Below are 16,858 nucleotides of genomic sequence, written 5' to 3' on the forward strand. Positions count from 1 at the left end.
GAGGATAAGAAATCATTATCAGATAACCCATCTACTCCACTCAGACTGCCCCAGCCCAGGCCTCTACCCGTAATACACTATTAGAGGGTGGCTCTACACCACAGAACAATTTAAAGAGGACCTTTCATGTATATATTTTTTTATTCTTGATAAATACCTTTACTTGCCTGTTTTTTTTATTTTTTTTATTCAAATATGGCTCCTAGGCCCCACTGTGCCCCCCGCAGTTTTCCCGCTCAGTATGTTAATACTGAGCATTGGTACAGGGAGGAGACGACCCCAGGGACCCTCAATGGGCGTGACACAGGGTTTCTCAATGGGCGTCTCCTTCTCCCTGGCTGTGACACTCTCCGCTGTGATTAGATCGTGGCTCAGCCAGGGGGAAGTTGACGCCCATTGAGAAACCCTGGTGTCGCCTCCTCCCTATACTGATGCTCAGTATTAACATACAGAGAGTGGGGAAAAACTACAAAAGGGGCACAGGACTGATATTTAAAAAAAAATAAAACACAGGCAGGGTAGCAGCATTGGGTGGGGAACCCCACAAGTAAAGGTGTTTATCTAGAATAAAAAAAAAAACATGAAAGGTCCTCTTTAATAAAGGTGTGAATGCACATACTCCAGTGATGAGCCTGATCTCTCTTGATTCAGTTACAGCTACAAATGGAAACCAGTCCCATAATTTGGGGAGAGCCCCTCTTGTATTAAAAGCTTGAGAAAATTACACAACCAAATATGAATTTAGGTCACTTCGTTTTTATTCATTAAAGTTATTGTATAATGAACTTTCCCCAGAGATTGGCGCATCCTAAGGCCATTTCACACAAGTGTTCAGTCTGGGAAACCTCCCTGTGAGGCCACATTTGAGGCCAAACTCGCAGCCTCACAATCTACCATCTAGTGTCCCGGAGGCGCCATGTTTTGTCAGTACAGTGGGGCCCATGAAGCTGTGAGATCAGAGGAACATGGTGTGCGTTTACCGTACTGAACACGCTTTGCATGAAACCAGTCTAAATTCCAGATGCGGAAACGCATACTTTCGGAGGAAGTTTATTAAGTCCTGTATCTCAGAATACTGGCTCCAAAAATTCACAAATATAGGGCTTTATGTTTTTGGGTTTTTTTTGGGCAGATTTTTACACCACTCCAATTTTGGAAAGCCTGTGCTTTTGAAAAAAAACTTAGTGACATATCAAAGCTTCTGTTTGGGGTCTACGGATCGCTAAAAGCAAGGAAATAGCGCTGGTTGTCTCCTGCCGATCCCATCTTCAGCGCTGAGCATCTCCTCACTTTAACCATTAGCAGACCCCGCAATCAAACACGGATACGTCAGTGTGACAAATCAAACGTTTCTGGTAGTGGCTACACATTAAGGCCTCATTCACACGACCGTTGTTCTGGCCCGCATCTGAGCCGCAGTTTTGTGGCTCGGGTGAGGACCCATTCACTTCAATGGGGCCGCAAAAGATGCAGACAGCACTCAGTGTGCTGTCCGCATCCATTGCTCCGTTCCGTGGCCCCGCAAAAAATATATAACATGTCCTATACTTGTCCGTTTTGCAGACAAGAATAGGGATTTCTACAATGGGCCGCCCGTTCCGCAAATTGCGGAAGGCACACGGGTGGCTTCCGTATAAGCCGGATTTATCAAAAACGGTGACAATCTTACTCTAGGAAAGAAGAGTAACATCTCAAGACAGAAGGTGCACAGATACATCATTATGATATTTTATACATTCCCATAAATTAAGGCAACACAGACTCCTGCAAAACATGATAAATCTCCCTCATTTTCCCAGCTGTGAAAGGTAGCTCCCTGTGAGGTAAGTACCTCGGCCGCAGAGCACTGTCTCATGTGGATACAAGTATATCCGTGCGCAGATGTTACTTGTGTTTTTGGTGTGGAAATGCATTTAGTGCTCATTTAAAGGGGCTTTCCCATCTCAGACAATGGGGGCATATTGCTAGGAGATGCCACCATTGTCTGATAGTGGGAGGGGGGGGGGCTGGGACCCGCACCTACAATGAGAACAGAGCGGGGAAATGAACCGAGGGAGCAGCCATTTTTCGAGCGCCATATCCGACCACACCAAGAACGTACACGTCCATTGCCATGACGGGAGCCTGCACACAATAGCACTGCAGTTTCTGCTGTGAATTTGGCCACGGTCAGCCTACGCCTAGCGCTGTGCCAGCTATCTACAATGTTCCCGTTCCCTGCAGACATCTTAGGACTGACGGGCGACGGTTTCTCTGCGGACAGACGATTCAGATCGGTAGACCGGTCACGGCTGTAGGGCGATACTCCACAAGAGGCCAATATACATTCCCACCCAGGACGGCATTGGTACACCAATCCTCTGTGGGCGGTGAGGGGGTTCTTTTTTTTTTCTCTTTCCTTGTAATAATTATGAAATCCACGCATTTATTTGGGGGGTGGCTTTTATTATTAAACGTTTTTCCCTTGAGTTTCTTCAGCCTTCCCCACCGCCCCCCTCTATACCATGGAAAAAGCCCTTATAAAACCGCCACACCATGCTGCAATATTAGAAGGCTGTCTAAAACACCACTACAAAAAAAAAAAAAAAAAAAGCCCATTTCCTGTTGGCCAATGTTTATCATCTGGCCGTGGTGTTGTTGTTTTTTTTGCTAAAGTAAAAAAAAAAAAAAAAAATTGGGTGAACCACCTTAGGATACAGTTAGGGCGTTCCGAGTAGGTATTCACGTAATCCAGCCTTGATAACCGCAGGTGGCGCCCCCACATTCCACCAGTCCGGCTGCCAACGCCGAGAGCCGTCCTCAGCGGGAAGCTTTTGCGCACTTTACACAACGTTTCCTCCAGTTTTGGTCGCGCTCACTTGTTTTCATCGCTCTTCTCGCTCTCTCCAAGCAGTTGAGAGACAGGTCGGTACAGGATTTCATCAATTTCCGTTTCTTCCCGAAAATACGCCCATAACAGCACCCCTGTGAGGAACAGACTGAGCGGCAGCACCTTCCACCACGGCCGCTGGTAGTCACTCCCAAAAGACTGCGCCACCGTCCACCGCAGATGGCTGCCTTTACTTGTCGAAAACTTGATGGGCCCCCGGTCTTCCTTCTCCTCGGTGCGATCTGGGGGGCCTTTCAGGTGAACCGTCCGAGCGCTGAGAGCAGCGAGGGGCGGCTTCAGAGCCCTAAAATATAGAAAAAGCTGCGGTCATCACTGAAATGAACACATACAGTAGGCGGCCTTCAAATACGGTGAGACAGTGTCCTGCTTTTCAATTCCTCAACATTTTTCTTTCCCCCAAGATCCTTGCTTGCTGTCAGTGAAAGGAAATCATTTCTATCCAGAGGCTGAATCCGTTCAGATCCCACCCAGCAACTTCACGGCTAATTGTACAGGAAAGCTCTTATGCATTATAACAAGCCACCCGCGGGAGCAGAACGCCATCCGAAGAGCGGGTCTTGAAGCTCTTGGTGTAATATATAGTTCCACTCACTGACAGGAAGCAGAGATCCTGAAAAGGGTTCAAGAAGTGGTAGCAGATTATGAAGTTAGACAACTTTTTCATTATATAATGACTATAGTTAATGCAGATGAAAAGCCAGCAATAACTCCCATCATATGTTAACCATGCTGGAAGATGTAGTCCCACATCAGCAGGAGAATCCGAAGCTGTATAATATATACTCATCCTGAAGAGGGCCACACAGCGCCCCTCTCTGATAAAGGGACGCCGGCCCCCAGCGCCCCTCTCTGATAAAGGGACGCCGGCCCCCAGCGCCCCTCTCTGATAAAGGGACGCCGGCCCGCAGCGCCCCTCTCTGATAAAGGGACGCCGGCCCCCAGCGCCCCTCTCTGATAAAGGGACGCCGGCCCCCAGCGCCCCTCTCTGATAAAGGGACGCCGGCCCGCAGCGCCCCTCTCTGATAAAGGGACGCCGGCCCGCAGCGCCCCTCTCTGATAAAGGGACGCCGGCCCGCAGCGCCCCTCTCTGATAAAGGGACGCCGGCCCGCAGCGCCCCTCTCTGATAAAGGGACGCCGGCCCGCAGCGCCCCTCTCTGATAAAGGGACGCCGGCCCGCAGCGCCCCTCTCTGATAAAGGGACGCCGGCCCGCAGCGCCCCTCTCTGATAAAGGGACGCCGGCCCGCAGCGCCCCTCTCTGATAAAGGGACGCCGGCCCGCAGCGCCCCTCTCTGATAAAGGGACGCCGGCCCGCAGCGCCCCTCTCTGATAAAGGGACGCCGGCCCGCAGCGCCCCTCTCTGATAAAGGGACGCCGGCCCGCAGCGCCCCTCTCTGATAAAGGGACGCCGGCCCGCAGCGCCCCTCTCTGATAAAGGGACGCCGGCCCGCAGCGCCCCTCTCTGATAAAGGGACGCCGGCCCGCAGCGCCCCTCTCTGATAAAGGGTGCCGGCCCCAGCGCCCCTCTCTGATAAAGGGTGCCGGCCCCAGCGCCCCTCTCTGATAAAGGGTGCCGGCCCCAGCGCCCCTCTCTGATAAAGGGACGCCGGCCCGCAGCGCCCCTCTCTGATAAAGGACGCCGGCCCCAGCGCCTCTCTCTGATAAAGGGTGCCGGCCCCAGCGCCCCTCTCTGATAAAGGGTGCCGGCCCCAGCGCCTCTCTAATAAGGGGGCCCGGCCCCAGCAACCCTTTAAGTTCCAGTCACACAGCATCAGCCCCAGTCCCTCCATAAGAGCGCAGTGTCCGTGCCCACCATACAATGCCGTTTGGGGCCGTTACCTGCGCACAGCGGTATGACACACACTCCGGTACATGGCGGCTGCTGCTCAGAAGCTGAACAATTACACAAGCCGCCCGCCTCGCTACACATGCTCTGAAGGTCGCCGAAAGCGGAAGTGACGTTTATTTACAGAACTTCTCGTCTGAGCTCCAAGGCGCCATTTTAACTTTGGGCGAATCAAGAGAAAGGGTTAAAAATATATTCATAGCTGTAAATGTATAGTAAAGAGCGTCTGTTATTTGATATGGAAACAGAACATTCCGATCAGACCTGCAGCTGCCATAAGCGGTCCTACAATGATGCGCCGCAATTTTATATTCGCCCTCTAGTGGTGACGAGATGAAAGGCATGTTATCCCCTGTAGTATTGAAGTTGTCCTCTAGAGGGAGACGTCACACGTGGGAATATAAATGGCTGCATCTCCAGTATTATAATTGGGTATGAAGTAGATATATGTATTTAGATAGATACTGTGTGTTCGTATTCACAGACTAAACTATTCTGCAGATATGGATACAATGTGCGCCCTCTACAGTACAGTGCGTGTTATCCCTTCTTCCCGCTCAAGATACATGCATGCTCGGCATGGCCAAGCGTGCATGTGTATGGAAGGGTCGAGCGAGAGAGGTCAATGTGCACTGTTGATTAGATCGCACAGGATCAGGCTCCTCTACGAAGGTAAAGCAAAATCTGCAGTACAATATCGCATCATGAGACAAATGAGATTTCTAAAATTGAGTGCACCCCCCATAGGGCAACTGCATCCTGTTTAGGGCTGCAACGATTAATCGATGTAATCGATTATATTCGATAACTGGATTCGTTGTCGACGAATCCAGTTATCGAATAATCGCCGATTCGTTGCTATTCGGGCGGGCGGGCGCTGCATCTTTATTTTACCTTTTTACAATGACGCTCCCGCTCCTGTAACAGCCAGGCAGAGCGGACGGCGGCGTAACGTCACTCACTCACGTGACACGCCTGCTCCGCCTCCTTCATTCATGAAGTGGGCGGAGCGGGCGCGTCACGTGATTGAGTGACGTTACGCCGCCGTCCGCTCTGCCTGGCTGTTACAGGAGCGGGAGCGTCATTGTAAAAAGGTAAAATAAAGATGCAAGCATCGGGGCCGGGGCTGTTAGGGGTTAGGGGGTAGGGGGAAGGGGGGATCTGTCTATGGCACTGCTATGGGAAGGGGGGTCTGTGTATAGCACTGCTATGGGGAGGGGGGAGGATCTGTCTATGGCACTGCTATGGGGAGGGGGGTCTGTGTATAGCACTGCTATGGGGAGGAGGGGGGGTCTGTGTATGGCACTGCTATGGGAAGGGGGATCTGTGCACTGTTATGCCCATAACAGTGCACATATCCCCCTCTCCATAACTACGCCGTCCACAGATCCCCCTCTCCATAACTGCGCTGTCCACAGATCCCCCTCTCCATAACTGCGCCACCCACAGATCCCCCTCTCCATAACTGCGCCACCCACAGATCCCCCTCTCCATAACTGCGCCGTCCACAGATCCCCCTCTCCATAACTGCGCCGTCCACAGATCCCCCTCTCCATAACTACGCCGTCCACAGATCCCCCTCTCCATAACTACGCCGTCCACAGATCCCCCTCTCCATAACTACGCCGTCCACAGATCCCCCATAATAGTGTCGCCCACAGATCCCCCATAATAGTGTCGCCCACAGATCCCCCATAATAGTGTCGCCCACAGATCCCCCATAATAGTGTCGCCCACAGATCCCCCATAAGTGTCGCCCACAGATCCCCCATAAGTGTCGCCCACAGATCCCCCATAAGTGTCGCCCACAGATCCCCCATAAGTGTCGCCCACAGATCCCCCATAAGTGTCGCCCACAGATCCCCCATAAGTGTCGCCCACAGATCCCCCATAAGTGTCGCCCACAGATCCCCCATAAGTGTCGCCCACAGATCCCCCATAAGTGTCGCCCACAGATCCCCCATAAGGGTCGCCCACAGATCCCCCATAATAGTGTCGCCCACAGATCCCCCATAATAGTGTCGCCCACAGATCCCCCATAATAGTGTCGCCCACAATTTGTTTTAATATGGCCTTTGAACATAATTTTTCAAGTAAGATCATATAAACCTCTGTTTTGTAATTTTGTCGTTTTTCCCGATTAATCGATTAATCGAAGAAATTAATCGGCAACTAATCGATTATTCAAATAATCGTTAGCTGCAGCCCTAATCCTGTTAGTTTCCATGGTGCCCTGACCTAAGGCCTCTTTAACACGGCCGTTTTTTGCGTTCTGCATACGGTCCGTATACGGAACATTCATTTTAATGGTTCTGCAAAAAAAAAAACGGAATGTACTCCGTATGCATTCCGTTTCCGTATTTCCGTTCCGTTGAAAGATAGAACATGTCCTATTATTGCCCGCAAATCACGTTCCGTGGCTCAGTTTAAGTCAATGGGTCCGCAAAAAAAAACTGAACACATACGGAATGTACTCCATATGTCTTCCGTATCCGTTCCGCTTTTGTGGAACCATCCATTGAAAATGTTATGCCCAGCCCAATTTTTTCTATGTAATTACTGTATACTGTATATGCCATACGGAAAAACGGAACGGAAACAAAAAAAGAAACAATGGATACGTGAAAAATGGACCGCAAAATACAGAAAAAGTCATACGGTCGTGTGAAAGAGGCCTAAAGACTATTTTACAAAGGCTGGTGATTGGGGCAATTATTGGGAAGTAGCGCTCCTAGAAAGGCTGGTTCCCAAAGATTGCCTTGTGTACACACTTCAGTGTTTGGTCAGTGATTTCCATCAGTGATTGCGAGCCAAAACCAGGAGTGGAGACATAAGGTATAAGGCCTCGTCCACATTTCCGTTTTTCACTGACGTGTGCTGTTCTGCATTTTGCACGGACAGCACATGTACCCATTGATTTAAATGTATCTGTTCACATTTCAGTATTTTTTTACTTACCGTGGGTCAGTAAAAAAATCCACGGAAACATGCACACACGTTGAAGTCTATGGGTCCGTGAAAATTACTGACACACATCCGTGTTGCATCCGTTTTTCACTGAAGACTGATAGGAGATTCTTTAGAAACTAATTTTTAGCTGGGCAACGTCAGTGAATTACGGATGACACACGGATGGTAAAAACGGACACACGGACCCTTCACGGATGAAACACGTACATTTTTGTTCACGAACGTGCCACTGACACGGAAATGTGAATAAGGCCTAAGGCCTCTTGCACACGAACGTATATTTATTCCGTTCCCAGTCCGTTTTTTTTGCGGACCGTATACGGAACCGTTCATTTCAATGGGTCCACAGAAAAAATGCAAGGTACTCCTTGTGCATTCCGATTCCGTATTTCCGTTCCGCAAAAAAATAGAACATATCCTATTATTGTCCGCATTACGGAGAAGGATAGGACTGTTCTATTAGGGACCAGCTGTTCCGTTCCGCAAAATACGGAATGCACACGGACATCATTCATATTTTTTTGCGGACCGCAAAATACATACGGTCGTGTGCAAGAGGCCTGAGGGAAAGACCTGTGCCTGTCTTGTGGTTAGAGCCACACCTGGTTTTGGCCCACAATGGCCTCATGCACACGGCCGTTGGGCGGCTGTGGTCGTATTGCGGCCCGCAAACGGCGGGTCGTCAATCCACGGCCGCGTGCACCCCGCATCACGTATGCAGGCCCATTCACTTGAATAGGTTCGCAATTCCAGAGATGCGGAATGGAGTCACGGAACGGAACACCAGAAGCACTACGGAGTGTTTCCGTGGGGTTTCTTTCCGTGGTTCCGCACCCCAAAAAAATATGACATGTCATATTTTTTCGCGGTGCGGACATACCACGGACCCGTTCAAGTGGAATGGGTCCGGCCTGCTGCACGGATGTTGCCCGTGCATTGGGGACCGCAATTGCGGTCACCAATGTACGGAACGGCCGCACAACGGCCGTGTGCATGAGGCCAATCACTGATGAAAATCACTGACCAAATCACGGAAGTGAGAATTAGGCCTAAAATGTCGCTTTCACACTGTCAGTGTTTGATCAGTAATTTCCATAAAAAATTAAAATGAAAAGAATAAATAAATAAATGGCCCGGTCATGAAAGGATTGAGACGCATTGACGCCAGCGAGCCTGCTTGTTGGCGGTTTCCATTCCTATCTTTTAGGCCTCACGGACATAACCGTATGTATTTTGCGGTCCACAAAAAATACGGATGACATCTGTCTGCATTCCGTATTTTGCTGAAACGGAACAGCTGGCCCCTAATAGAACAGTCCTATCCCTGTCCGTAATGTGGACAATAATAGGACATTTTCTATTTTTTTGTGGAACTGACATACGGAAAAGGAATACACACGGAGTACCTTCCGTTTTTTTTTTTGGGCGGACCCGTTGAAATGAATGGTTCCGTATACGGTCCACAAAAGTAAAGAAGCGGACACAGAAAAAAAATACGTTCGAGTGCATGAGGCCTGAATATTGTATGGGTACAATGGCTGCACCTTAGCTGACATTGAGGCTTTATGTGAGAGTATGATTCCACTTGCATTCACACAGAAAAGAGGTTCCTGACAACCGTGGCCATGCAGAAGTTAGAAACGCTGCCTGACAACATCAGACACTACTGGGCTCACGTCGGCGCAGCGTTCCAGGGTAACCTAGCAACCGGCGCTGCCGCGTGTTACAGGCCGCACATGCGCCTTCAGAGCCTGGCGGCTCACGTGCTCCGCGCCACCTAGCGGTCACGCAGAGGAATAGGCGGAGATCAGTGGTAACTGCAGCGTGGAGAAGGCGGAAGTGTCTCTGGCGTGAACAGTAAGTCAACGTGGGGCGCACTGCGGGCACATACATGTTACATGTCGGGCTCCTCGCTTGTGTATTTGTCTCAGTGCTCGGTCACGGATATTCTGGTGTCCCTGAGAACTATCTCCTCGGTCTCCATCAGTAAATCTCTCTCCTGTCTCGATAATGATACGGAATCCTAGTGTTGAGACGTAAAGAAGAATGTTTCCATTCACTGACAGCAACCCGGGATCCTTTTCTTTTCTTTTTTAATGATTAAAGAGTTCATCAGATCTTTCCGTATGTTTGCCCCCCCCCCTTCCTGCTGGCTGCAGAGGAAGCAGGACCCCCTCCCCCCAATACTAGTCGTTGTGGGGGGTCCTATGGGCAGACCCCCATTGACTGAACATTTAGGGCACATTCTCTGATGTGTCCTACGTGTTTCTCATGAGGAGAACCCTTTAAAGTTTTAAGCTTATGCCCATGGACGGGATAGGGGGGTGATTGGGACCCCCACCATTCATGAGAACTGGGGTCCTTTGTTTGTCCTTATGAATAAAGCGGTGGCCGAGCATGCACGCTATTGCGCCATCTATGACACTGATGAGAGGAGCTGCTGCCGCCCCATAGAGATGGATGGAACAGCCATGTGCATGCTTGACCATTCGTAAGGAGAAACTAGGGACCCCAGTTTTGGTGATCGTGGGGGTCCCAGTGGTCGGAACATCACCCATCAGACTCTTATCCCCTATTCTGTGGATAGGGAATATGTTTAAAACAATGGGGATATCCCCCTGATATTGCAGACCCCCAGGAGATTAAGGCCACGTGCACACAGTGCGTATTACCTGCAGATTCTCATGCGGACAGTACCAGCTAAGTACATGAGATTTACAAAACATGTCCCTTACTGGAGCTGTCTCCAGACACAGGACGTGTCCCTCCTTGGCACCAGTGTCTGGACACAGGACCTGTCCCTCCTTGGCACGATGTCCGGACACAGGACCTGTCTCTCCTTGGCACGATGTCCGGACACAGGACCTGTCCCACCTTGGCACCGGTGTCCGGACACAGGACCTGTCCCACCTTGGCACCTGTGTCCGGACACAGGACCTGTCCCACCTTGGCACCGGTGTCCGGACACAGGACCTGTCCCACCTTGGCACCTGTGTCCGGACACAGGACATGTCTCACCTTGGCACCGGTGTCGGGACACAGGACCTGTCCCACCTTGGCACCTGTGTCCGGACACAGGACATGTCCCACCTTGGCACCGGTGTCGGGACACAGGACATGTCCCACCTTGGCACCGGTGTCGGGACACAGGACATGTCCCACCTTGGCACCGGTGTCGGGACACAGGACATGTCCCACCTTGGCACCGGTGTCGGGACACAGGACATGTCCCACCTTGGCACCGGTGTCGGGACACAGGACATGTCCCACCTTGGCACCGGTGTCGGGACACAGGACATGTCCCACCTTGGCACCGGTGTCTGGACACAGGACATGTCCCACCTTGGCACCGGTGTCTGGACACAGGACATGTCCCACCTTGGCACCGGTGTCTGGACACAGGACATGTCCCACCTTGGCACCGGTGTCTGGACACAGGACATGTCCCACCTTGGCACCGGTGTCGGGACACAGGACATGTCCCACCTTGGCACCGGTGTCGGGACACAGGACATGTCCCACCTTGGCACCGGTGTCGGGACACAGGACATGTCCCACCTTGGCACCGGTGTCTGGACACAGGACATGTCCCACCTTGGCACCGGTGTCTGGACACAGGACATGTCCCACCTTGGCACCGGTGTCTGGACACAGGACATGTCCCACCTTGGCACCGGTGTCTGGACACAGGACATGTCCCACCTTGGCACCGGTGTCTGGACACAGGACATGTCCCACCTTGGCACCGGTGTCGGGACACAGGACATGTCCCACCTTGGCACCGGTGTCGGGACACAGGACATGTCCCACCTTGGCACCGGTGTCGGGACACAGGACATGTCCCACCTTGGCACCGGTGTCGGGACACAGGACATGTCCCACCTTGGCACCGGTGTCGGGACACAGGACATGTCCCACCTTGGCACCGGTGTCGGGACACAGGACATGTCCCAACTTGGCACCGGTGTCGGGACACAGGACATGTCCCACCTTGGTGCAGTGTTCCTACTTGGTGCCGGACAGATGTTGCTGGAAGCCACAGCAGGTGTCATCTTGCGGTTTAACTCCGTGCCCACATCTTATATGCAGGTGTCATACAGAGGCACCATAGGGCAGCGCATCATTTGCCATGTCTGGGAGGCTTTAGAATAAAGCTGGCGTACTGGGTTATCTGACCTCTGCTAATCAAGGTTTATTGCCAGCTGCAGAGGTGATCGATTATTACATGGCACCCATTTAAAGGGGAACCCCCGATCCATATGTAGTAATTGGATGGGACAACCTCTTTGCTAGTATCACAATACACTGTGACGGCACATCCGCCGTGTATCCATCCTGCGTGGATGTAGCTTTAGAAGCACTGACCAGTGCCATAGACTCTGCCATATGCCGCCATAGGAATACCGATCCCGAGTACGGCTGTGTGAATGAGGCCATAGGATATGTGCAGTTCATACAGCGATTTTTCTAACTGGACGATTTCCTTTATCATGCAGAATGGCGAAAAATAAGAATAAATCGGAAAAAAGAGAAAAAGAGAAGAAACTGGCAGAAGACTCTTCTGAAGCGCCCGTGTCGAAAAAGAAGAAGATTGCTGAGGTCAGTGCTGGAGATTTGCACAAGCTGCAGCGATGATCTGACAGTTTAATGGGTGTCTTTTCTGTTTCTAAGAAAGCTGAGTGGTTTCCCAACCTTCTGAATGTCATACACGGTCTCTGCGTCATCAGGGAGGTTATATAACATGTCAGCTATGCCCGTTGATAAATCTCCCAGGTCGGTGCTCCTAGGAGAAGCCGCCATTGTTTACTTGTGGTTTTCTTATTTCCGGCAGTTATTTTGATTAACTATTGGTTTATCTTCATATTTTATGCCTTTTACTTTAAGGGGTTCTTCCATCTCAAGAATTGTGACATATCACTAGGATATGCTACAAATGTCAGATAGGTGCGGGGTCCCACCTATGGGACCCTCACCTATCCCCAGAACAGGGCCCCCGAATTGAAGGAGAGCACACTGTGCATACCCTGTGTCCTCTCCATTCTCTTCTATGGGACACAGGACATGTCCTGTCTTGGCTTAGTGTCAGGACACAGGACATGTCCCGTCTTGGCGCAGTGTCAGGACACAGGACGTGTCCCGTCTTGGCGCAGTGTCAGGACACAGGACGTGTCCCGTCTTGGCGCAGTGTCAGGACACAGGACGTGTCCCGTCTTGGCGCAGTGTCGGGACGTGTCCCGTCTTGGCGCAGTGTCGGGACACGTCCCGTCTTGGCGCAGTGTCGGGACACGTCCCGTCTTGGCGCAGTGTCGGGACACGTCCCGTCTTGGCGCAGTGTCGGGACACGTCCCGTCTTGGCGCAGTGTCGGGGCACGTCCCGTCTTGGCGCAGTGTCGGGGCACGTCCCGTCTTGGCGCAGTGTCGGGACACGTCCCGTCTTGGCGCAGTGTCGGGACACGTCCCGTCTTGGCGCAGTGTCGGGACACGTCCCGTCTTGGCGCAGTGTCGGGACACGTCCCGTCTTGGCGCAGTGTCGGGACACGTCCCGTCTTGGCGCAGTGTCGGGACACGTCCCGTCTTGGCGCAGTGTCGGGGCACGTCCCGTCTTGGCGCAGTGTCGGGGCACGTCCCGTCTTGGCGCAGTGTCGGGGCACGTCCCGTCTTGGCGCAGTGTCGGGACACGTCCCGTCTTGGCGCAGTGTCGGGACACGTCCCGTCTTGGCGCAGTGTCGGGACACGTCCCGTCTTGGCGCAGTGTCGGGACACGTCCCGTCTTGGCGCAGTGTCGGGACACGTCCCGTCTTGGCGCAGTGTCGGGACACGTCCCGTCTTGGCGCAGTGTCGGGACACGTCCCGTCTTGGCGCAGTGTCGGGGCACGTCCCGTCTTGGCGCAGTGTCGGGGCACGGGACGCGTCCCGGCGCAGTGTCGGGGCACGGGACGCGTCCCGGCGCAGTGTCGGGGCACGGGACGCGTCCCGGCGCAGTGTCGGGGCACGGGACGCGTCCCGGCGCAGTGTCGGGGCACGGGACGCGTCCCGGCGCAGTGTCGGGGCACGGGACGCGTCCCGGCGCAGTGTCGGGGCACGGGACGCGTCCCGGCGCAGTGTCGGGGCACGGGACGCGTCCCGGCGCAGTGTCGGGGCACGGGACGCGTCCCGGCGCAGTGTCGGGGCACGGGACGCGTCCCGGCGCAGTGTCGGGGCACGGGACGCGTCCCGGCGCAGTGTCGGGGCACGGGACGCGTCCCGGCGCAGTGTCGGGGCACGGGGCGCGTCCCGGCGCAGTGTCGGGGCACGGGGCGCGTCCCGGCGCAGTGTCGGGGCACGGGGCGCGTCCCGGCGCAGTGTCGGGGCGCGTCCCGGCGCAGTGTCGGGGCACGGGGCGCGTCCCGGCGCAGTGTCGGGGCACGGGACGCGTCCCGGCGCAGTGTCGGGGCACGGGACGCGTCCCGGCGCAGTGTCGGGGCACGGGACGCGTCCCGGCGCAGTGTCGGGGCACGGGACGCGTCCCGGCGCAGTGTCGGGGCACGGGACGCGTCCCGGCGCAGTGTCGGGGCACGGGACGCGTCCCGGCGCAGTGTCGGGGCACGGGACGCGTCCCGGCGCAGTGTCGGGGCACGGGACGCGTCCCGGCGCAGTGTCGGGGCACGGGGCGCGTCCCGGCGCAGTGTCGGGGCACGGGGCGCGTCCCGGCGCAGTGTCGGGGCACGGGGCGCGTCCCGGCGCAGTGTCGGGGCACGGGGCGCGTCCCGGCGCAGTGTCGGGGCACGGGGCGCGTCCCGGCGCAGTGTCGGGGCACGGGGCGCGTCCCGGCGCAGTGTCGGGGCACGGGGCGCGTCCCGGCGCAGTGTCGGGGCACGGGGCGCGTCCCGGCGCAGTGTCGGGGCACGGGGCATGTCCCGTCTTGGCGCAGTGCTCAGTGGGACTCACTTCTGGTGGACTCTCGAAAATAGCCAAGCATGCAAGTCCCATAGCACAAATTTGGCCACCTCTCCACTATGGGCCTGCTAGAAATAGCCGAGCCAGTGCTTCACTACTTTCAGACCTCCTGTGGTGGTGTATGGACAGAGGCAGTGCTTATAAGGCTTCTCTCCACTTCAAGGGCCCCGTTCTGGAGATAGGAGGGACCCACACCTATATGACCTATGTAGCATATTCTGTCTAGCGATATGCCACAAATATTGAGATTGGAAAACCCCTTTAAGAAGGTATTCCTATCTTAGACAGGATCTGTCATAAATGTCTGATAAATGTGGTTCCCACCTCTGGGTCTTGTACCTGCCTCCTGAAGAGAGGTTCCCCATACCTTGTCCTGCCTTGGAGATAGGCGCAGTGTCGGGACACGTCCCGTCTTGGCGCAGTGTCGGGGCACGTCCCGTCTTGGCGCAGTGTCGGGGCACGTCCCGTCTTGGCGCAGTGTCGGGACACGTCCCGTCTTGGCGCAGTGTCGGGACACGTCCCGTCTTGGCGCAGTGTCGGGACACGTCCCGTCTTGGCGCAGTGTCGGGACACGTCCCGTCTTGGCGCAGTGTCGGGGCACGTCCCGTCTTGGCGCAGTGTCGGGGCACGTCCCGTCTTGGCGCAGTGTCGGGGCACGTCCCGTCTTGGCGCAGTGTCGGGACACGTCCCGTCTTGGCGCAGTGTCGGGACACGTCCCGTCTTGGCGCAGTGTCGGGACACGTCCCGTCTTGGCGCAGTGTCGGGGCACGTCCCGTCTTGGCGCAGTGTCGGGGCACGTCCCGTCTTGGCGCAGTGTCGGGGCACGTCCCGTCTTGGCGCAGTGTCGGGGCACGTCCCGTCTTGGCGCAGTGTCGGGGCACGTCCCGTCTTGGCGCAGTGTCGGGGCACGTCCCGTCTTGGCGCAGTGTCGGGGCACGTCCCGTCTTGGCGCAGTGTCGGGGCACGTCCCGTCTTGGCGCAGTGTCGGGACACGTCCCGTCTTGGCGCAGTGTCGGGACACGTCCCGTCTTGGCGCAGTGTCGGGACACGTCCCGTCTTGGCGCAGTGTCGGGACACGTCCCGTCTTGGCGCAGTGTCGGGACACGTCCCGTCTTGGCGCAGTGTCGGGACACGTCCCGTCTTGGCGCAGTGTCGGGACACGTCCCGTCTTGGCGCAGTGTCGGGACACGTCCCGTCTTGGCGCAGTGTCGGGACACGTCCCGTCTTGGCGCAGTGTCGGGGCACGTCCCGTCTTGGCGCAGTGTCGGGGCACGGGACGCGTCCCGGCGCAGTGTCGGGGCACGGGACGCGTCCCGGCGCAGTGTCGGGGCACGGGACGCGTCCCGGCGCAGTGTCGGGGCACGGGACGCGTCCCGGCGCAGTGTCGGGGCACGGGACGCGTCCCGGCGCAGTGTCGGGGCACGGGACGCGTCCCGGCGCAGTGTCGGGGCACGGGACGCGTCCCGGCGCAGTGTCGGGGCACGGGGCGCGTCCCGGCGCAGTGTCGGGGCACGGGGCGCGTCCCGGCGCAGTGTCGGGGCACGGGGCGCGTCCCGGCGCAGTGTCGGGGCACGGGGCGCGTCCCGGCGCAGTGTCGGGGCACGGGGCGCGTCCCGGCGCAGTGTCGGGGCACGGGGCATGTCCCGTCTTGGCGCAGTGCTCAGTGGGACTCACTTCTGGTGGACTCTCGAAAATAGCCAAGCATGCAAGTCCCATAGCACAAATTTGGCCACCTCTCCACTATGGGCCTGCTAGAAATAGCCGAGCCAGTGCTTCACTACTTTCAGACCTCCTGTGGTGGTGTATGGACAGAGGCAGTGCTTATAAGGCTTCTCTCCACTTCAAGGGCCCCGTTCTGGAGATAGGAGGGACCCACACCTATATGACCTATGTAGCATATTCTGTCTAGCGATATGCCACAAATATTGAGATTGGAAAACCCCTTTAAGAAGGTATTCCTATCTTAGACAGGATCTGTCATAAATGTCTGATAAATGTGGTTCCCACCTCTGGGTCTTGTACCTGCCTCCTGAAGAGAGGTTCCCCATACCTTGTCCTGCCTTGGAGATAGGCACAGGTCCCAGAAGATATACTATAGCCCTTTAAGTATATGGACACCTTATTAAGATCGTACAGACTTTAACTTAGCAAGGAGTGTTGGGAGATGACAGCTGTGAAGCCTGCCGAGTTCTAAATGCAGCTTTGAACTGTAATACT

The 16,858-nt window shown here is 55.1% G+C and overlaps 2 protein-coding genes across 2 annotated transcripts in view; one reads left to right on the plus strand and one right to left on the minus strand.

Annotated features, from left to right (window-relative positions):
• Positions 1–2,424: 2,424 nt before the first annotated feature.
• On the minus strand, positions 2,425–4,839 carry C8H16orf91 (chromosome 8 C16orf91 homolog). The gene is made up of 2 exons (XM_044303710.1): positions 4,729–4,839; positions 2,425–3,173 (listed from the first exon to the last, which is right to left on the minus strand). Exons 1-2 carry the CDS (start codon positions 4,761–4,763, stop codon positions 2,855–2,857), a joined length of 354 nt encoding a protein of 117 aa, XP_044159645.1. The 5' UTR covers positions 4,764–4,839; the 3' UTR covers positions 2,425–2,854.
• Positions 4,840–9,523: 4,684 nt separating this feature from the next.
• Positions 9,524–16,858, plus strand: part of C8H7orf50 (chromosome 8 C7orf50 homolog) — a 237,390-nt gene continuing 230,055 nt past the window's right edge. The window contains exons 1-2 of the mRNA XM_044303952.1: positions 9,524–9,562; positions 12,202–12,304. Of these exons, the coding sequence (XP_044159887.1) occupies positions 12,203–12,304 (102 nt within the window). The 5' untranslated portion in view covers positions 9,524–9,562; position 12,202. The remainder of the gene's footprint in view (positions 9,563–12,201; positions 12,305–16,858) is intronic.

The sequence above is a fragment of the Bufo gargarizans genome, chromosome 8 (assembly GCF_014858855.1).
Source record: "Bufo gargarizans isolate SCDJY-AF-19 chromosome 8, ASM1485885v1, whole genome shotgun sequence".
Classification (NCBI taxonomy): Eukaryota; Metazoa; Chordata; class Amphibia; order Anura; family Bufonidae; genus Bufo; species Bufo gargarizans.

Excerpts from the sequence above, each read along its gene's own strand:
- C8H16orf91 (XM_044303710.1), bottom strand. The coding sequence starts at position 4,763 with ATGTACCGGAGTGTGTGTCATACCGCTGTGCGCAG. Across the intron at positions 3,174-4,728 it reads TGTCATACCGCTGTGCGCAG|GGCTCTGAAGCCGCCCCTCG; the intron begins GTAACGGCCCCA and ends TCTATATTTTAG.